The sequence below is a fragment of the Vicugna pacos genome, chromosome 34 (assembly GCF_048564905.1).
Source record: "Vicugna pacos chromosome 34, VicPac4, whole genome shotgun sequence".
Taxonomy (NCBI): domain Eukaryota; kingdom Metazoa; phylum Chordata; class Mammalia; order Artiodactyla; family Camelidae; genus Vicugna; species Vicugna pacos.
Window position 1 is genome coordinate 6,554,692 of NC_133020.1, and position 17,900 is coordinate 6,572,591.

Consider the following 17,900-nt stretch of genomic DNA (forward strand, 5'->3'; position numbering starts at 1 on the left):
TGGCTTAGCTAGCAAGTTGATTAAATTGATTCCATTAAAAATAGGATATAAAAATTTCCTTGGGCTATCATGCCTTTTGTATTGGATAGCTAAATTTAAAAAAAATCATAAAATGGTAATAAGTAACCTGAGCGGTACATTATAATATATAATCAACATATTATTTAAATCCCTACTTCTTAACTGAAACTTTTATGAATTTTAAATTAAAGTTTTACTCTAAAGGTAAATTACTGAGTCCCACTGAAGCAGTTCTTAATATATTCTTGACATTTATAAAAATTAATATACCCTAAAGAATTGAGGTCCCCTTTTCTTAACTGTTGTAGGCAGTGGATGTGCAATGACTTCAGCATGCAAAAATTAAGCCTTAGCTGTTGGTTTACTTAAGTTAATACTTAAGTGGCTGATTCTCTGTGCCTAAATGAATTTAAAATTACAAACCATACTTTTGATACATACTAGTTTTTTAGGTACTGGGTCCATTTTGTCACATTTGGTTCATAGAAAGACTGCTGTTACCAATCCCAGAGAGCTAAAATGTGCCAGTCCCCGTTGTTAATCATTCATTCTTAAAATTAAAGGAACAGTTTAAGGTCAAAATTAAATGCGTAATAAAATATACCACTGACATCTTTCCCTAAACACATCTTTCTTTTCAAAGAATGAGCACACATATTTAAGTTAGTCTGTACAACATGTAGATGAATATTTGTGTGCATTTCTCTTTTAGATGCAGGCTTCTACTTTGGTGCTGATGTTTCTCTGGGCAAACCAGCAGTACAGTTATCGGAACATTTTGTCCTCTCGGCTACCACCTAATTCTCTAGACTGGAGAGGACAGTAAAACCTTGACTGAGCCCCAGACGGCCATATATGATTGTGTTTGTTGTCATAGATTTCCTTCCATCACCTTGAGCAGGAAAAGCCCCCTCTGCCCCTTCAGAGTATTCAAATTGGAATAGAACGTATGACCAGTATAGTTGAATATTGTTTTAAAAATTAATTTTTAAGACATTTCAAAATATTTTCATTTTCTGGTAAACAGTCCTCATTCAGCATTTTTATTTAAATAATGTAGTTCTCCATCCATAAAGTCCCAGTCCCAGTCTCAGTTGTGGGCTCTGGAAACTGAACAGTGTTGTGATTGAAGATAGGACTTGATTCCAGTCTCTCGACCCAGCTATATTTTGAGGTATTTTGTGCGTGTGTGTTTAAACAAAGGTTAAATATCCCTTTTGCACCATTTTTCTCCTCATTCCTCACTCAGAGCAGGGGTGGGAATCAGTGTTGTTTTCCCAAAATCAAAGAACTACTTTAAGTCTAACTTCAGTTTAGGCTTTGATTAATTCCAGAACTAGCAAACTAAAATGACTGCACTAAGTTGATACATAGGGTCCTAATTTAAGTTTTTTTTTTTAATTCTAATCACATTACAAAATAAAACTGACTTTAAAGAACAAACCAGGATTTAGCCCATATTTTAAAATTGAATCCCCAGTTTCATTCAAACAATCTGATGTCTGTTTAAAAACAAATTCTCAAATAAAGCTCTTAATTTCAAACTTCTTGCACATGGCTGTCCCAATAAATTATTTTTACCAGTGAAACAGACTTTAAAGAAAGTTGTGTTTTACAATGCAGAGAGTGGAGGATGCTTTCTATACATTGGTGAGAGAGATCCGACAATACAGATTGAAAAAAATCTGCAAAGAAGAAAAGACTCCTGGCTGTGTGAAAATTAAAAAATGCATTGTAATGTAATCTGGTAAGTTCGGCATATTAATTTTGGCAGAAAGCAGGTTTTTTCAAAGGTAACAAAGTAGTATCCACCTTAGAACTTACCTAGGTGTGGATTCTAATGTGAAGTATTAAAAAGTAAGAAACCTGTAGTTTGTTTCCCTGGTTAACACATTTATTTTTAATCTAATGGGAATTAATAATAATTGAGGCGGTTCTGATGACCATAGACCATTAGATGACCATTGTCACAGGGTCTAGAGAGAAGAAATGTGAGGAGCCGTACAGAGGGGTCAGGTGAATGGCCCAGAAGGTGGGAAAGGGCCACTCTGACGGTGTGTTTTTCTTTTGGACATTCCACAAGCAAACTCCTGTTCTGTCTATGCTCTCTGACTCAGTGGCATCGTCACTTTTATACCCAAGTGAGAAACCTGGCAGTCTTGGGATGATTCCTAAACCCCTCTTTTTCACCCCCATCTGGAGGCAACTACAAATCCTGTTAAGATGTTACATTCTAACTTCTGTTACATCATTGGTTCAGGCCCCTATGAGGTCTTGCTGGGACTGTTGTAACCTCTTACTTGGTTTACCTTTTGCTGCCTTCATTCACAGTGTAACCAGAGAGATACACTTAAAAGAAACGTCATTTTCTTATCTTTAAATCTAATCACCTGTTACTGTAGAACAAAGTCTCAAGTTTCATAGCATATATATTGCTCTTAACACCTTCCTCCCTCTTCAGCCTTTGGCCTTTTCTCTAAAAACTCCTTGCCTGAAATGTTTTTGTCCTTATGTAAATCAGTACCTCGTTATTTCTTAACTTCCTTTGAGTCTCGGCTGTTGCTCTTGTTTGGAAAGCCAGTGTTCTTAGCTCCTAGCCTTCCTGATACACTTCCATGATTGTCTGATCTCTTGTTCTCTAAGAATCTTTCTTTCAACCCCATAGACTGGGCATAAAGCTCTGCCTGTGTATTCCCAGTATACTGCTTGTAACTGCGCCATCCTCACCATGTTAAACTGAAATAACCTCTTTTATATTTGAGTCCTGTACAGTAAGAATCTTAGCCAGAATCATATATTTTTAATCTTTGCATGTCCATGACCTAATGAGATTCCTGGCACACAGTAGCTGCCCAGTTGGATTTACTGAGTGAAGTTTCTCAATTTCCATTATTAAACCAACCCATATTAAATTTGGTCTTGCTCAGAAAATATTTCACTTAATTGATGCCGTAAAGTACATGCCAAAGCTTAAGATTTTGATGCATATTATTTGTAACATGTAATGTTCTGTGAGAACATGAAATAAAATTATAGAACATCATTTATTGTACTGATTAAACTAAAGGTTGGTATTCTTTATGATATGAGTTTAAATTTTGAAGTAATATATTTTCCCCAAATATAAAATAAACATCTGAATAATAGCCTAAGTTCCAAAAGATACTATGTGGTATACTGATGAACTAAACTCAGAAGAAGAAACAAAGCATGACTGGCATGAATTTTTATTGAGATTTGTGAATGCTTAGTATTTTTTGAGTATCACTGTGTAAAGCAATATTTTAATTTAAAAGTTGTGGTAAAACAACACCATGATGTAGTCTGAAAAGTAAAACATTTAAAAATAATAGTAGGCATGACCAGATTTAGGTGATAGTTTTTTTAAATTCTCTCCTCTTATTGTCTTTATTAGATGATTTTAAAAGCAGAACTATTTAGAATAAGTTTTATGATTTAGTTTTTATTTAAAGCAAAGGTGAAAGCATATACTTTTCTGACATTTCTGATTTGTGCAGACTACGTTGTCAGTGACTGTGGTCTGAATGTCAGATTGTTGGGCATGATGAACCGAGTCCTTAATTTTTTCAGTGGATATAGATAGCATTTACATAAAGAAAAAAGTACTTGGGTAATACTTAAAATTTTAAACAAAGTATTTTTACAGAATTAATTTGACAAAGGTAAATATGTACAAATTATTTCTCTTCGTCCCAAAATGATGAGTTTAAACAAAATAATTGTCTATTATGTGTGTTGTGAAATGATTAATTTCCACATGAAAAAAGGCATTCACTGCCCTATTTTAACATTTCCCTAATCATTGAAGTCATTAATTTTAGTAAGATTATATAAGAAGGAAAGTTCAGTGCAATATGAATGTAAAGTATTTGTCAGAATCTTAGAAGGTAATGTTATCAGATTCTGCCCTCATTGTCTCCTAAATACTTATGTGTTGTCTTCACCTTAGGCTGTGTCTTCTCTATACCCATCTCATGGTTCTTCATTTTATCTGCTTCCCCATTTTGGTACCATTGACATTTTTCTTCATTATAAAAGGAGTTGAAATGGGGTAGACTACATAAGGATGTGTGATCAAAGGGAATTTGTGAGGGTAGGAAACTGGAGGAGATCCTCTTTTATGATTCCATGTCATTCTAAGAGTTTATGATTATAAATTAGGCGTTGGTGAGCTATCAAATAATTACTCTTTATTATATCATTGGAAGTTTTTTGCTCTTTATGTGTAGAGGGTTAGCATGAAGGTTTATATAAAGCCTTGACTATATTGCTGATAAGCTGTCTGACCACTTTTTCCCTCTCCTTTGAGTGAAACAGAAGCATATGTTACATCAGTAGTGATACCGGAACATCAGTGAGTGCAGTCTGGGGGCTTCGCTGGGGACTTTTATTCACTGGTATTTAAACCAATAATGCTGGTGGCTCTCCTACTGTTTCAATGTGAGCAAGCCTCTCATTCCCATTCTGTGTTTAATTCTTTAAAAATATTGGTAATACTTTTCTAAATTTTAGATCTATTGTGAAAATTAGTTAAATGTAACTTGAATGAAAATGCCCTGAACTAATTTTATTATTTTGAAATGTTAATTGTAGATCTTAGTAATGCAGTAAAGGAGAAATGATATATCACTATTAAATCTTCAAATTTTAAATTATTTTCAAGATAATGTAACTTAATGAATGTGTTTATATTAATATTCAATAGAGGTGGTTTAAATGAGTAAAAACCCAGTTTTCATTGCTCTTAAAGTGGCTTGATTTATACAACTTCATTTGGTGCGTGTTTGTTCCTAAGACTCCCTCTAGTGCTAGGTTTGAAAACATTAGGTTAACAGGCGCTTTTTTTTTTTTTTTTGATACTACTCAGTTGAAAGATTTTAAAATATATACAGGATCAAATTTTTCTTTAATTTTTTATTTTTCTTCTATATTTAATTTGCTTTTTAACAGCGGTATGACAAGAATTGACTTACGTATGGATCTTACAGACTTCAGTATTGCAGGGTTAAAATCTGCTGTCCTGCTGCCACTTTGAGAGTGCCATTTCTCATGTTGGGTATGAATGATTAGGTTGAAAATTATTCTGACTTGAAATCACTTTTAGCCATTGTTGACTTAGATAACTTGCTTTGATCACAAATAGATGTAGGCCAAAATGACCAAATGGAAATTTCTTCGAAGATACAGCATTTGACTTTACATGGCAAACTTTTGAATACTTAATATACTCAATAAACAGAAACTTAAAAAAAATTTTTTTAAGATTGCCTCCAATTTGGCAGAGGACACCACCGTTTAAATGATGTAGCTCCTCTTCCCACAAAGAGAGGTATCACATTTTTCAAGGTAGTGTGTTTTGTGTTGTGGTCACTGGGAATTTCTCATATCATAAGTATATGAATTGAAACTAATGCCTTAACATATATTATTTGAAAACATATTTTAATATTGTTTACTTGGTAATTATTTAAATTTAATAGACTTAAATAAGTATTGAACCAAAGCTCAAACATTGCAATATTTATGAAAACAGTACATAGTTGCGTGGCTTATATCAAATGTCTAGAAACTCAGGGAGAATGGAGTATAAATACATACTCACACAAATACATATGGATTTTGGTGACTGAGGTGTGCCAATATGGAAAAAATTAGTAGCAAATTAAGTTCTGGGAAAAAGTCATGTGTTAACCATATGTAAGATTCTGTGCCATTGACTTCAGTGAAAATCAGTGTTCCTATTTATATTAGCCAAATATCCATGAAGACATTTAAGAATATATTCAGTCGCCTAAAGAGAAATGTTAAGTATCCTTTCTCAATATTAACGTTTCCATTAGTAACATATCCTTCTGTTACCTGCACACCCCAAGCCATCCTATATATTCACATTTTAATACTTGTTATTTGTTTCAGGGTGTTGACGATGCCTTCTATACATTAGTTCGAGAAATTCGAAAACATAAAGAAAAGATGAGCAAAGACGGTAAAAAGAAGAAAAAGAAGTCAAAGACAAAGTGTATAATTATGTAAATACAATTTGTACTTTTTTCTTAAGGCATACTTAAGTAAAAGTGGTAATTTTTGTACATTACACTAAATTATTAGCATTTGTTTTAGCATTACCTAATTTTCTTTCTGCTCCATCCATACTGTTAGCTTTTATCTTGAATGCTTATTTTAAAATGACAGTGGAAACTTTTTTCCTCTAAGTGCCAGTATTCCCTGAGTTTTGGTTTTTGAACTAGCAATGCCTGTGAAAAAGAAACTGAACACCTGAGATTTGTCTTGGGGTTTTTGGTGCATGCAATTGATTACTTCCTATTTTTCTTACCAATTGTGAACTTTGGTGTGAAACAAATTACTGAAGCTTTCAAATCATCCCTATTCTATGTTTTATCTAGTCACGTATATGAATTAATTACTAATTATAACTTCAGTTGAGATTTCATGATTGGTTTTACTGAAACATTGAGGGAACACAAATTTAGGGGCTTCCTGTAGATTCATCTTGTTGGTATCGTGTCCTACGGTTTCAGTTACCCTTAATGAATGTAAAGTTATATTGTTCACAAAGGTTTTCTCCTTCTTTCCACTGCTACTTGTCATGGTCACATTCCCCAAAATACTATATTTTTTCTATAAAAAGGGAAAAAATGGAAAAAAAAATACAAGGCAATGGAAAATATTAAAAGGCCATTTACTCTCCACCTTAGATAAATTCCTATAATACTCTGAATAGCTTTCCCTGTTAAGGCAGACCCAGTATGTAATGAGGATTATAACAACCATTTTGGGGCTATATTTACATGCTACTAAATTTTTGTAATTGAAAAAATTTTAATGTGTAAAAAATTCTCATAGGAATTAAATATAGTCTCCCCGTGTCAGAGTGCTCTTTCTTAGCGTAACTTTTAAGTCTTTTCTTGAACTTCAGTCTTTGAAAATGGTTTTAACTCTGGTAGTGATGTTAAAGATTATTTGGGCCAGTTAGCTTAGTAGGTGTTAAAGAGACCGAGGTTGCAAGGCCAGGCCTTGGGTGAACCTTCGAGCTTCACAGTTTCACAGGATGGACTGCATCCCTGTGGTCTTCCAGTGTGGGTCAAAAGTGGGAGCTAGGAGAGAGTTTGGATAGCTCAGCAAGGTACATTCTCGTGTGGTAGTCCTACTCAGGAACATCACTTTTATTTAAAAAAAAAAAAAACCCAAAACAAGACAAACCGTTATTTAAATGAGACTTTAGGGTGGGGTGACAAGATTTTAATTTTTTTAAACAATGAAATGTTTAAAAAGTTTCAAAATCTTGAGTATTGGCTCTGGTTCTCTTAACACTGGCTAAAGTAACATTACATAAACACTTTACAAGTTTGGTCCATATTTAAGAATATCTAATACTTATAAAATAGATAAATTAATGTTAACAAAATGATTCTTTCAGTGCATTTAAAATGTTAACTTATTTTAAAATATTTGAAGTGAGATGGTGTATCGAGGTGAAAATATCACTGGACAAGGAGAAAGGTGAGTTAGATTCCAGTTAGGTGTCTTTCACAACTCCGATTTTGGGCAGATCACTTACTGTCCATTTTTTCATGTTAAAAGAAGTCATCTCAGAGGCTGTATCTAGCATTACAACTATGCGATTTACATTCAGTTTACATAAGGGTGTACCTATTTGTCAGTCTCAGCACGGTCTGTAACTTTTTACCTATGTTATCATCTTCAGTACCAGTCTTAGGCAAAATTGTGCAAGAGGTGAAGCTTATTTTTGAATATCCATTCTCCAGTTTCAGGACTTCTCCCATATTAGTGTCATCTTGCCTGCCTACCCTTCCACATGCCCCATGACTTGATGCTTTTTCTTTTAATACTTCTGAGTCCCCTGACTTCAAGATTTATTGCTGCTTTGGGTGTCTTCATGAAGGCTTCCCATCAAGTCGTATCAGAATGCCCTGCATCTTATTTCTGCAGGCTCAACATAATCTGACAGATACCACAGTGGAATTTGACGTAATCGCTAATTTTCAGATGGTGGCTGTAGCAATTGAATCTTGATCCTTTGAACATCATCTCTTTGCTGCCTGGCCCATCAGTGACTAAGTAGGCATTTTCATACTTGCTTGGAGTAGACAGAACCCTATCCAGTGGAAGGAGAATTTAATGAAGGTAGTGCTCAAAGAATTCCTTACACCATCTGCAACTAGGACTAGCCCTGGTAATAGTGATACATTCCATTGTTTTAAAAACTAAAATCTTACAATGAATCAGATACTTTAAAATTTAATTCATACAGCTTACTTTTTAGCAGAACTCATTTATTCAGCAAATATTTACGTGCCTACTAGATGCCAGGCTCTGCACAAGGCACTGGGGATATTACAGTGTCTCCACACAAGGGACATAATCCTTCAGTAGTGCTTATATTCTAGAGGGGTCTCTTGGTGAGGCCCTTGGCACATGACCCAAGAGAACATAATGCATAGTGTAGTTCTGCAAAGAAAGGATTGGTCTCAAAGGTTTCTTTCAGTTCTGAAATAACTGTTTTGCTCTGATTCCAAACTTCAATCAAGCAACTTTTTAAAATTAAGTCTATCAGTTTACTTCATTGTTTTGAAGGAGTAAATGTGATTATATTGTTTATTTGGCATAAGTATGTGATTCTATTGGGGCAGTTATAGAACAAATTAAGTTGTATGTCAGATAGTATTAAAATTCCCATGTGTGTAATATTCTAGTTGGTCTCTTTGTCTAAGTAATTAAAACAGACTTTAAAAATTAAATATTGAATTCTAAACTAGTGGTGTGTATCTGGGTGCAAATAAACAGATGCCTGAACTAATTCACAGAAAAGGAAACTAATGTGTAAAAATCAGCGTGATTTCTGAAATACTACACTAAACTACAGGTTAATGGATCATTATCTAGGTAGGGTGTTAAGACCTAATATAGTACCTCCTCTTGTTTCTACACAAGAGAAAGAAATGGCCATATTTCAGGAATTGTAGTGCATAATAGCTGAGGGGATTTTTAGGACTCTTGAACATTTGATGTAGCTGGGCAATTTTTTTTTTACGGCAGTGGTAATTATTCTTTATTATGTGAATTTTGAATGGTCTAACAAAAGGTTTGTTTTTGTAGAGATTTTAAAAGGGGAGAGAGAATCCTAGAAATAACATGTTACCTAATTATTACAGCCTTAAAGATAAAAATCCTTGTTGAAGTTGGAAAAAAAATCGCTAAATTACATAGTTTTAGACATTAACATGTTTGTGGGAAAATGTAGCAGAAGTGTGTAGTATAATTTGAGTGAATATTCCCAATTAGGAATTCTAGGCTCTATTTTAACTGAGTCACACTGCATATACGGATTAGAACCTAACTTTGTAGGTTATCAGAATCTTTGCCACCATTGCACAATTTTGTCCTAAAATATATAGAACCTTTGTGAGGCATGTTAAGTTGCAGTTTGCACAAGTTCATCTCATTTGTATTCCAGTGACTTTTTTTTTCTTCTAACCATGTTCTTCTAAACAATGTATACACATTTAGGTTTTTTGGTAGGCAATAAAAACTGTCATTTCCATTTATCAAACAGAAAAAACTTCTTGATGATTATGTATTAAATGATTTTTAACTACCCATTAGTTACTTTAAGCTGAATAACTTTGGTGTTAATATTGGGTAGCATGAAATCTGCATTGAGAAACTGAACAGCATACAACTGATAGCTGTAAATTCCTTCAGAAAATGAAATTTCTTTCATTCTAAAGATATATTCAGATGAGTTCTTGAAGAATAGTCATAACTAGACTAATACTTGTTTTAGTTTAATAGTTTTAAGTGCCTGTTTGGGATGATAATAGGCAATTTTAGATGACTTTAGGGAAAACAGAGTTATTACCTGCAGAAATGTCAATTACAGAAGGTCCCCTTCTCTATAGAGCTCAAATGGGTTATGTAATGTTTTATCCACAAGTTTCCAATTCCACTGTCTTGTGTTTTCATGTTGAAAATACTTTTGCATTTTTCCTTTGAGTGCCAATTTCTTACTAGTACTATTTCTTAATGTAACATGTTTACCTGGAATGTATTTTAACTATTTTTGTATAGTGTAAACTGAAACATGCACATTTTGTACATTGTGCTTTTCTTCGTGGGACATCTGCAGTGTGATCCAGTTGTTTTCCATCGTTTGGTTGCGCTGACCTAGGAATGTTGGTCATATCAAACATTAAATTTAAAAATGACCACTCTTTTAATTAAAATTAACTTTTAAATGTTTATAGGAGTATGTGCTGTGAAGTGATCTGAAATTTGTAATATTTTTGTCATGAACTGTACTGCTCCTAATTATTGTAATGTAATAAAAATAGTTATGGTGACTATGATAGTGTGTATTTCCTGATGGAAATTTGAAACATTTGCCCTGCAGTTGACACGGGATAGTTTATAAGCCACAGACTCTACAGTGTATTAGTAAATCTTTTTTGCAACTCGTAAGTTAGTTAGATATATTTTTTGTATATGAAAGGTGCTGTGAACATTATGTAAAGGCTTGAAATCTTGTTAGGTTTAGGCCCTTTGCCACGTTAACTCATGTAGATGTGGATGCAAAAGAAATCTGCCTTTATGACAAAAAGAACAGTATAACATTATTTATTTTTATTAAAGAAGGTAATTGATACACCTTGTTTTAAGGCCCAGAGGGAGCCAGTAGCAAAATTAATAATGGAAATAATTAAATAGGTATATACATAATGCCAACTGCTGGCAGGCTATTTTGAGTCCAGAAGTGATCTTACTCTATACATATTATTTTAACTGCACTGAAATCATTACCAGATGCCATTTCTTTTCCAGTGAACCCTGAATACGTGCTATTAATGTACCAAATGGGGTTCAGAATGAGGAACTCCCTCAAAAGTTGAAAGGAATAAATTTGTGAGAAATCATTTTGCTTTACTTAAATGTGCATTAAATGGCATTCTCTTTTCAGTAAAGTGAAGGGGTAAGAATAACTGGCAAAATTTTATTAACTAAAAATTAAGTACATTGTATTGTCATTCAAAATTGGATACTCATCAATTTTTAACTGGTAGTCGGCAACATACGGCTAAATTGCTATTTTAGTATGAAAACTGAGCATAAAGGCTACTGATAAAGCTCTCATTATGTATAGAAGTTGAAACCTATTTTAGTTCAATAAGGCAACTCAGGTATTTTTTACACAGTGTATATCTTGACATTTTAAGTAAGAATTATTTCTGTAGTATCTGGGATATATGAACAGCTGGCACTGGTTTTCTTTCAAATTAGAGTCATAGGGATCAGTTAGTATCTGAATAATAGCGTTGTTTCATAGCTCTGTATTTCCTAAGGAAGTATAATGCTTCTAGTTCTTTCATTACAAATTTGCCCCGTCCAATAAGTTCTCTGATCTTCTCTGGGTCCTTCACATCTTTGTTTTTAAGGAAAACATTCTTCAGACGCCTTTTAAAATAGTCTGCTCCTTTTGGATAGTCTCGTCCAAGATACAGCAGCTTAAAAAAGAAAGATTACATATTTCTAAACAGTCTATGTCATACAACATTTATAAAATTGGCAACACAATTACTTACATTTTTATAAAGATTCAGTACTTCTCCTCTTAAAGAATTAGCCATTTTGATTTATCATGGAAAGCATCCACTTTTATATATAATATATATACCTAAAGAAAAAGAAATGTTTTTACAAATAACTGCATTGTATTCTTAAAGAATCAAAGAAAAAAGATTTTACACATGGGGAAATGGTACCTTTTTCTTTCTCATCCAGTAAATATTACTGAGCACTTTGACATTCCAGGCACTGAGGTGTAGCTATGAACATGTCAGGTAAGATACCTGTTCTCACAGAATTATGTCCGAATTAATGCCCGTATGCTTCCCCTATTTACTAATAATGTGAACTAATTCAAGTAACTAGCATACAATGTAGCAGAACAACTTTTTTCTGAGTTCATTAGTATCAGCTTTCATGCAATTTTCTGTTGTTTTCCTCCAAATTGCTGTTTTTCTGCTTTTATATCACTTCTAAGCTTTCCTCTAGAAAAGGTAATACTTTTCTGTCCATTCTTATAAGTGAAAGGACAAAAAAGTTTTTTAAAAGATCTGTATACATGGTTGCAGCTTAGAGACGGAGCTTCATTGAGGGTGATGTGAGTCGGCCCTTTGCGGGAGAACCTCTGATGTCAGTATCTTAGGCCAATCCTTCTGGGCTGGTCAGATTCGTCAGAGAAGTCTTCCAAACTTCTGAGGATTTGCTAATTCAACGTTAAGAAGTGGAAGAGGAATCAGGGTTTGCATACAACACTGTACACCCAAATTCACCTAATCTTCCAGCATGGTTCTCATGTACTGGGTATGCCTGCAACCCACTCCAGAGACTAGTGTTTTGTCCAGAAATAAACCTCCAGTCTTCTGGGAGCGAGGGGTGCAGTCACTTAGAGGTGGTTCTCAAACAGCTTTCACGTAATCCTCGCTACCTCATTCTTCATTTCCAATTCCAGTGGCCCTGACCCCAGTAACTTTGAGAATTATGCAGTATAAATTGGCTTTTCTAGTGTGCTAGGTCACATCTGTTTTGCAGCTTCCAAGGTTTTATTGTCATCTCTTTCCATTTTTCTAATTTATTTTTATATTTCTTTACTGAAAATTCAGTGGAGTTGTGGAAGGGAGTGAAATTAGATGGGTGTATTTAACCGGCTACATCAACACCTAATTTCATTTTTAAAACTTTTTGGGGTGGGGGGCTGAAAGCCATTTTTTGTGTGGTTTAATTTTACTGAAGAATGATTCTTAAAAGCCTTGTGCTTTTAAAATAATTAAGTTAAATCTACATTATAGCTTGTTTGGTTCCTGGGAAAGAGCATAGCTCTGTTTAATTCACAATTTGTAATTTGTGAAAGCTTTTAGAGATGTGGCTTAAATTGTCCTTTAGCTGTTGCCCTTTCACAAATTATGCACAATAAAGGACCTGCCCAGCAAAATAAAAGTAGCTGCTGTGACTGAGGTAAATCTGTCTCATTCTTTGATATGTTAATATATATGAATTTTAAAAGTTTATATTATATTGCATGCCGACCTTCAGGCGTTTATTTTAGCCTTCAGGAGAAATAGGTTTTCCTAGGTTCACAACTGGTGAACAACTTCAATGCAGCAGGGAACTGGGCTTGCTCCTTAACGCTGCATAAAGTCGTGGAGATTACTGTTCTTTGTAAAGAGCCAAAAGAGTTAGGGACTGGGAGAAGTCCCCATCATTCTGAGATCTTGGATGGGGGCAGGCATACAGTTCACATCCATAACTTTCCCAGTGACTTGTGGGCTAAGGATTTAAGCCCTATTCAACTCCACTTCTGGGTTAAGTGAGAACTGTCATTTCACTAGAGTTTTGGTGCCCAAAGCCCTGGTTAATCACTCTTCCCCATGAAGTTCAGACTTGATTCAAACAGAATGAAGTCCGTTTCTCCAAAGTAGTTGAGTCTAAAAAGCTTCACACAAAAATCTATCCCCAAACACTTGCCAGCACCAAAGGGCATGTAATCCGAGAGGTGGGTGGCAAGAGACTTTGTCCCCCAACGCTGGTACACTGCTTGCTCTAGGCCTACCCGGAAGCCAGATTATACGAGAGCTGAAAGGAGATGGTTACATATGGCAGGGGTAGGTAGTGCACCTGTCTGCAAGTAGAAAAGAGAAGAGGAAATAGGCTTCTTAATGCAGCTTGTAAGAGGGGTACTAGGGGACAACCAGGCTCACTGGGATAATCTCATAGCAGCGATCCCCTAGAACACAGCCCAGCCTGTTCTCACACATCCATAGCAAATCCTCCTCCCTGGGGGTAAGTTGGAATGAGAACTTGAGCAAGTCTCTCCCCTAGAGGCCCACCATTTTAGGTAATTTGTGATTACCATAACACCTCCTTATCCCCATCAGACTTGACTGAGGTTTTGTATCATATACATTGTAGTTTGGCTGAAAAACTAACTTAAAACAAAAGCTTAGTTCCTTACCAAACAGCTTCAGAACTCTATATGAAGTCGACCTTAAGATGTTTTTATTTTGCTGCCAGAGATCTGGAGATGAGATGTCATAGCTACTACACAATCTGGATTTCTGGGGAGAGAGTAACACTTTAACCTACAAAGACCAGCTCAGTCGGCAATGTTCATTTACTAATACTACATTTAGTCAACGAAATGGGAAGGCATAGCACACTATAAAACTAGAAGTCAGACATGAGAAATGGTGCCAGTTATTTTAAAGTATTTCTTGACAGAGTTTAGGTCTAAACCCATGGAGAACTCAGACAGGCTTTGGAAGGAGCTTAATTTCTTAATCACTTAATTTTTTCCAGTTTCCCTGCTGGTTTAAGTTGCTAGAGTTTCTTCATGTGGGTAGACTGACATTCTTGTGCTATCGGTTGGTACAATGAAAATGTGACCTTGACCTTGGGCACATAACTTTAGCAAGTCTTTCTGGGGCTCAGAAACCTTCACACCTGTAGGTATAATTTACCCAGGAATTGCCTCCAACCATTACCACTCCTTGTTTAGAGCTCCTAGGAAAAAAAAAAAAAAAAACGGCATACACCTTGCCCAGGCAGTAAACAGAACCATGTCCAGGGAGAAGAATCCTAAAGTCAGTTTCAAAATAACCAGCCCTCTGGAAGCCAACTTATTTACCTCTTTATCTAAACCGCCAGCCGAGCCCCGCCCCCGCTGGCCTGAGCTGCTGAGGCCCAGGCCGCCGGCCCGGTATCCGTCACCTGACCCAGCCCTGTGGCCGGCTGCCCCCTTCTCGAAACCCGCACAGGCTTCGCCCCAACCACTCTAGGGAAATAGGAAGACGGACTGTCAACGTTGCAGGACGCTTACAAATCCTTTCCCACACCCGGTGGTCCTCGCCCAGAGCAAACTTCACCGCCTCCGCACCCCAGGACCCGGAAAACGGAATAAAACGGCCGGGAGCTGCACTCACGCACTTTCCGGCACGCCACAGCCGTAAAATCCTCCGGCCGCTCCGACTCCTCGGTGCGTCCGCCGCTGGGCGGGGCGGCAGTGGGGGTGGGGCAACCTGTCAGGGGAAAGGGGCGGGGCGCCGTCCGGAAGAACCCCAGCGCGACTGCGCGGACCCAGATGGGTGGATCCGCGCGCGTTTCCTGGGGCGCCAGTGGGCGGAGCTTGTCGTCCTGACAACCCGGGAGCGTTTTTCCACACACCCCTGAGCTCCGACTCGGCCTTCTGCGGAGGTAGTGCTTGCCTCGGCATGGTGAGCGGGGAAAGTGGGGGAGCCGGGTGAAGGGGCGAGCATCGGTTCTCCTGCACTGTGTTAAATGATGTAGTAAGAGCCTATCATGCTTCGTTAGAGGGAAGAGAGTCGGTTTAAGAAAGAGCCTTCCCCTGATCTGTGGCCTTCCCTCCGGTATCCGGCGGGCAGGTGGGAGTCCAAACCAGTTTCTGCAAATGGGGAATGGCCAGTGCGGTCAGATGGTGACTTAATCTCGAACTACTGCTAAATTTAAAAATCGGTTTCAATCTAGTAACTTCCAGTGGTAATAGACGTTCCCATGAAATTGCTTTCTTACTGCAACTTGGATGAAATGTGATTTTGGTTTTGCCTCCTCAGCAATTAATGCAAAGCTGTTGCAGTTTACTCTGCTTTAAAAAATTATGTTATGTGGTCTTTTGTGAAAATTTGAATTGTTTTGTGATCCAGGGTACTCAGCCTGTCCTGTATTTATATTAAGTATGATAAAGCTTCCCGTGTTGTTTTTCTGGGTGCCTCAGCGATCCTGTCTTCTCCAAGAACACAGGCCAACATGTAGCTATGAGGCGATCCCGTTTCCCATTTTCTTAAACGTGATTTCCATCGTCGTCTATGATTAAAACTAGAGGAAGCGGACAATGTAATTAGTTAACTATTTTATTCATTAATTAAGGGAAATGAAGGGTGTGTTCTTTGTGCTTGACACTAGGCTGAAGCCACGGACAAAGGTGAATATTACATCCCCTCCCTGGTATGGAAGATAGACTTAGCAAGTTAATTACAATACGGCTCTATAACTGTAATAATTGAAGTGACTACTGTGGAGTAACACAAAGTTGGAAATGTTGAAATTGGGGAGGAAGAGGAGAGGAGGACAGGAAGGAAAGAGCAGTGCTTTCTATCTGTGTTTTAAAGTATGATTATGAGTTTACAGAGGTTATGAGAAGAAATAGGGCGTGGAGAGCGTTCGTGTCAGAGAGAACAGAAAGTAAATGGATTTTAAGCGGACATAAAACTGCTGATAACTTGAGGAAACACTAAGCATCTGTATTATTTTCCAGTGGGTACGTAAGTCTCTTCTTAGATACCTGTAGCAGTGTTTCTCAAAATGTGGTTTCTGGAAAACTTGCTTCCAATACACCTGAAATAACCTGTTAAAACGCAGATTCTGGGAACAGACTGGACTCCAGGTCTGCTGTATTAGTTTCCCAGTGCCGCCAAGTAACCAAGTACCACACACTAACTGGCTTAAACCATAGAAATGTATGGTTTCACAGTTCTGGAGTTTAGAAGTCCAAGATCAAGGTGTTGTCAGGGCTGTACTCCCTCTGCAGGTGCTAGGGAGGGATCTGTTCAGACCCCTCTCCTCGTGTCTGGTACTTCTTAGCTAGTGGCAGTATTGTTCCATTCTTCACTGGCTGTGTGTGTGTGTGTGTGTGTGTGTGTGTGTGCGCGCGCGCGCGCGTGCGCGCGCGTGTATCTGTGTCCAGATTTCCCCTTTTTATGAGGACACGAGTCATATTAAATTAGAGGCCCACCCTGTTCCAGTATGACCTCATCTGAATCTAACTAATTAATCAGCAATGACCCTCTTTCCAAATAAAGTAAAATTCAGAGATACTGGGAGATAGGACTTCAATGTATGAATTTTGAGGGGACACATTTCAACCCATAACGTGAACTGAATTACAGCAGGGAGGGGTAAGTGAGCGTGTACACTTTTAGGTCAGGAATATGCATTTGTAACAGGCAACCAGGTGATTCTTATGCCCTTTGAACTTTTTGAGAACTACTCTACTACATGATACTCTTATGATTTGCAGGAGGGGTGAAGATACGTATTTATTCCAAACCTGCTTCACATTAAGAGCTTTAGCGAGAGATGGCAATTCGCCCGTCTTTAAAATGTGGCTACCTGGGAACAGAGGCAATGCTATTTACATATTCTGCTGTGTAGTACTTATTTCGAGATGGAAGTATGTTAACTTAATTGATAGCAGATATGATAATAAAACTAGAGCCTATTTGTAAAAATTATGTCTCCATATTTCTTATTTATATCATCTCCAGCTTCTGAGTGCTTTGTGTGTAAATCATTAGTAAATATTGCTGAATGAATTAGTGACATGAATGCAGTTTTCAAGAAGATAAAATCTACTGCTTTGTGTCAGTTTTAACATTTATATTTTATATGGTGATAATGTTGTGACTTAAACAAGTAACTTATACAAGTCTTCAAATGTGGCAAGTGTGTAATATTATAGTCACATGATCTACAAATTCCTCACCAGAGATATAATGGACACATGGGCCAAATCAGGAAATTACAAGTAGTGTTACTGAAAAATACTTGTAATTGTAAATATTCATGGAAATGCTGTACTTCCCAAAATATTTTCCAAAAAAGCATAGATGTGTTTTAAGACACATTGCTGAACGGAATCATTTTGTCATACCTTTGTTTGCTTTAAATCACTGATTCCCTTTCTATAAAATTGGCAATCTAATTTTACAGAAAGATTGTTTCTTTATAATATAAGATGATTCCCACAC

At 36.6% G+C, this 17,900-nt stretch overlaps 3 protein-coding genes and 1 non-coding gene across 17 annotated transcripts in view; 2 read left to right on the forward strand and 2 right to left on the reverse strand.

The window, feature by feature from the left end:
• KRAS (KRAS proto-oncogene, GTPase) overlaps nt 1–10,430 on the forward strand; it is an 85,255-nt gene extending 74,825 nt beyond the window's left edge. For 3 of the 6 annotated variants that reach the window (XM_072954864.1, XM_072954867.1, XM_072954866.1), the window contains exons 5-6: nt 1,645–1,768; nt 5,959–10,430. In XM_072954864.1, coding sequence (XP_072810965.1) covers nt 1,645–1,764 — 120 coding nt within the window. In that variant the 3' untranslated portion in view covers nt 1,765–1,768; nt 5,959–10,430. Of the gene's footprint in view, nt 1–1,644; nt 1,769–1,994; nt 1,996–5,958 lie in introns of all 6 variants that reach the window. The other 3 variants (XM_072954865.1, XM_072954868.1, XM_006199945.3) reach the window with 2 other exon arrangements.
• Nucleotides 10,431–10,682: 252 nt separating this feature from the next.
• Nucleotides 10,683–11,710, reverse strand: ETFRF1 (electron transfer flavoprotein regulatory factor 1). Its single transcript, XM_006199944.4, has 2 exons — nt 11,661–11,710; nt 10,683–11,582 (listed from the first exon to the last, which is right to left on the reverse strand). The coding sequence occupies exons 1-2, from the start codon at nt 11,703–11,705 to the stop codon at nt 11,370–11,372; spliced, it is 258 nt and encodes an 85-aa protein (XP_006200006.1). The 5' UTR covers nt 11,706–11,710; the 3' UTR covers nt 10,683–11,369.
• A 7-nt stretch (nt 11,711–11,717) lies between these two features.
• Nucleotides 11,718–15,069, reverse strand: LOC107033155 (uncharacterized). Its single transcript, XR_004186350.2, has 3 exons — nt 14,957–15,069; nt 14,093–14,195; nt 11,718–11,752 (listed from the first exon to the last, which is right to left on the reverse strand). It is a non-coding gene; the product is annotated as an uncharacterized protein (transcript).
• Nucleotides 15,070–15,270: 201 nt separating this feature from the next.
• The window catches only part of DNAI7 (dynein axonemal intermediate chain 7), a 58,431-nt gene continuing 55,801 nt past the window's right edge, over nt 15,271–17,900 (forward strand). For 2 of the 9 annotated variants that reach the window (XM_072954589.1, XM_072954590.1), the window contains exon 1: nt 15,278–15,350. In XM_072954589.1, the coding sequence (XP_072810690.1) occupies nt 15,348–15,350 (3 nt within the window). In that variant the 5' untranslated portion in view covers nt 15,278–15,347. Of the gene's footprint in view, nt 15,351–17,900 lie in introns of all 9 variants that reach the window. The other 7 variants (XM_072954588.1, XM_072954598.1, XM_072954594.1 and 4 more) reach the window with 7 other exon arrangements.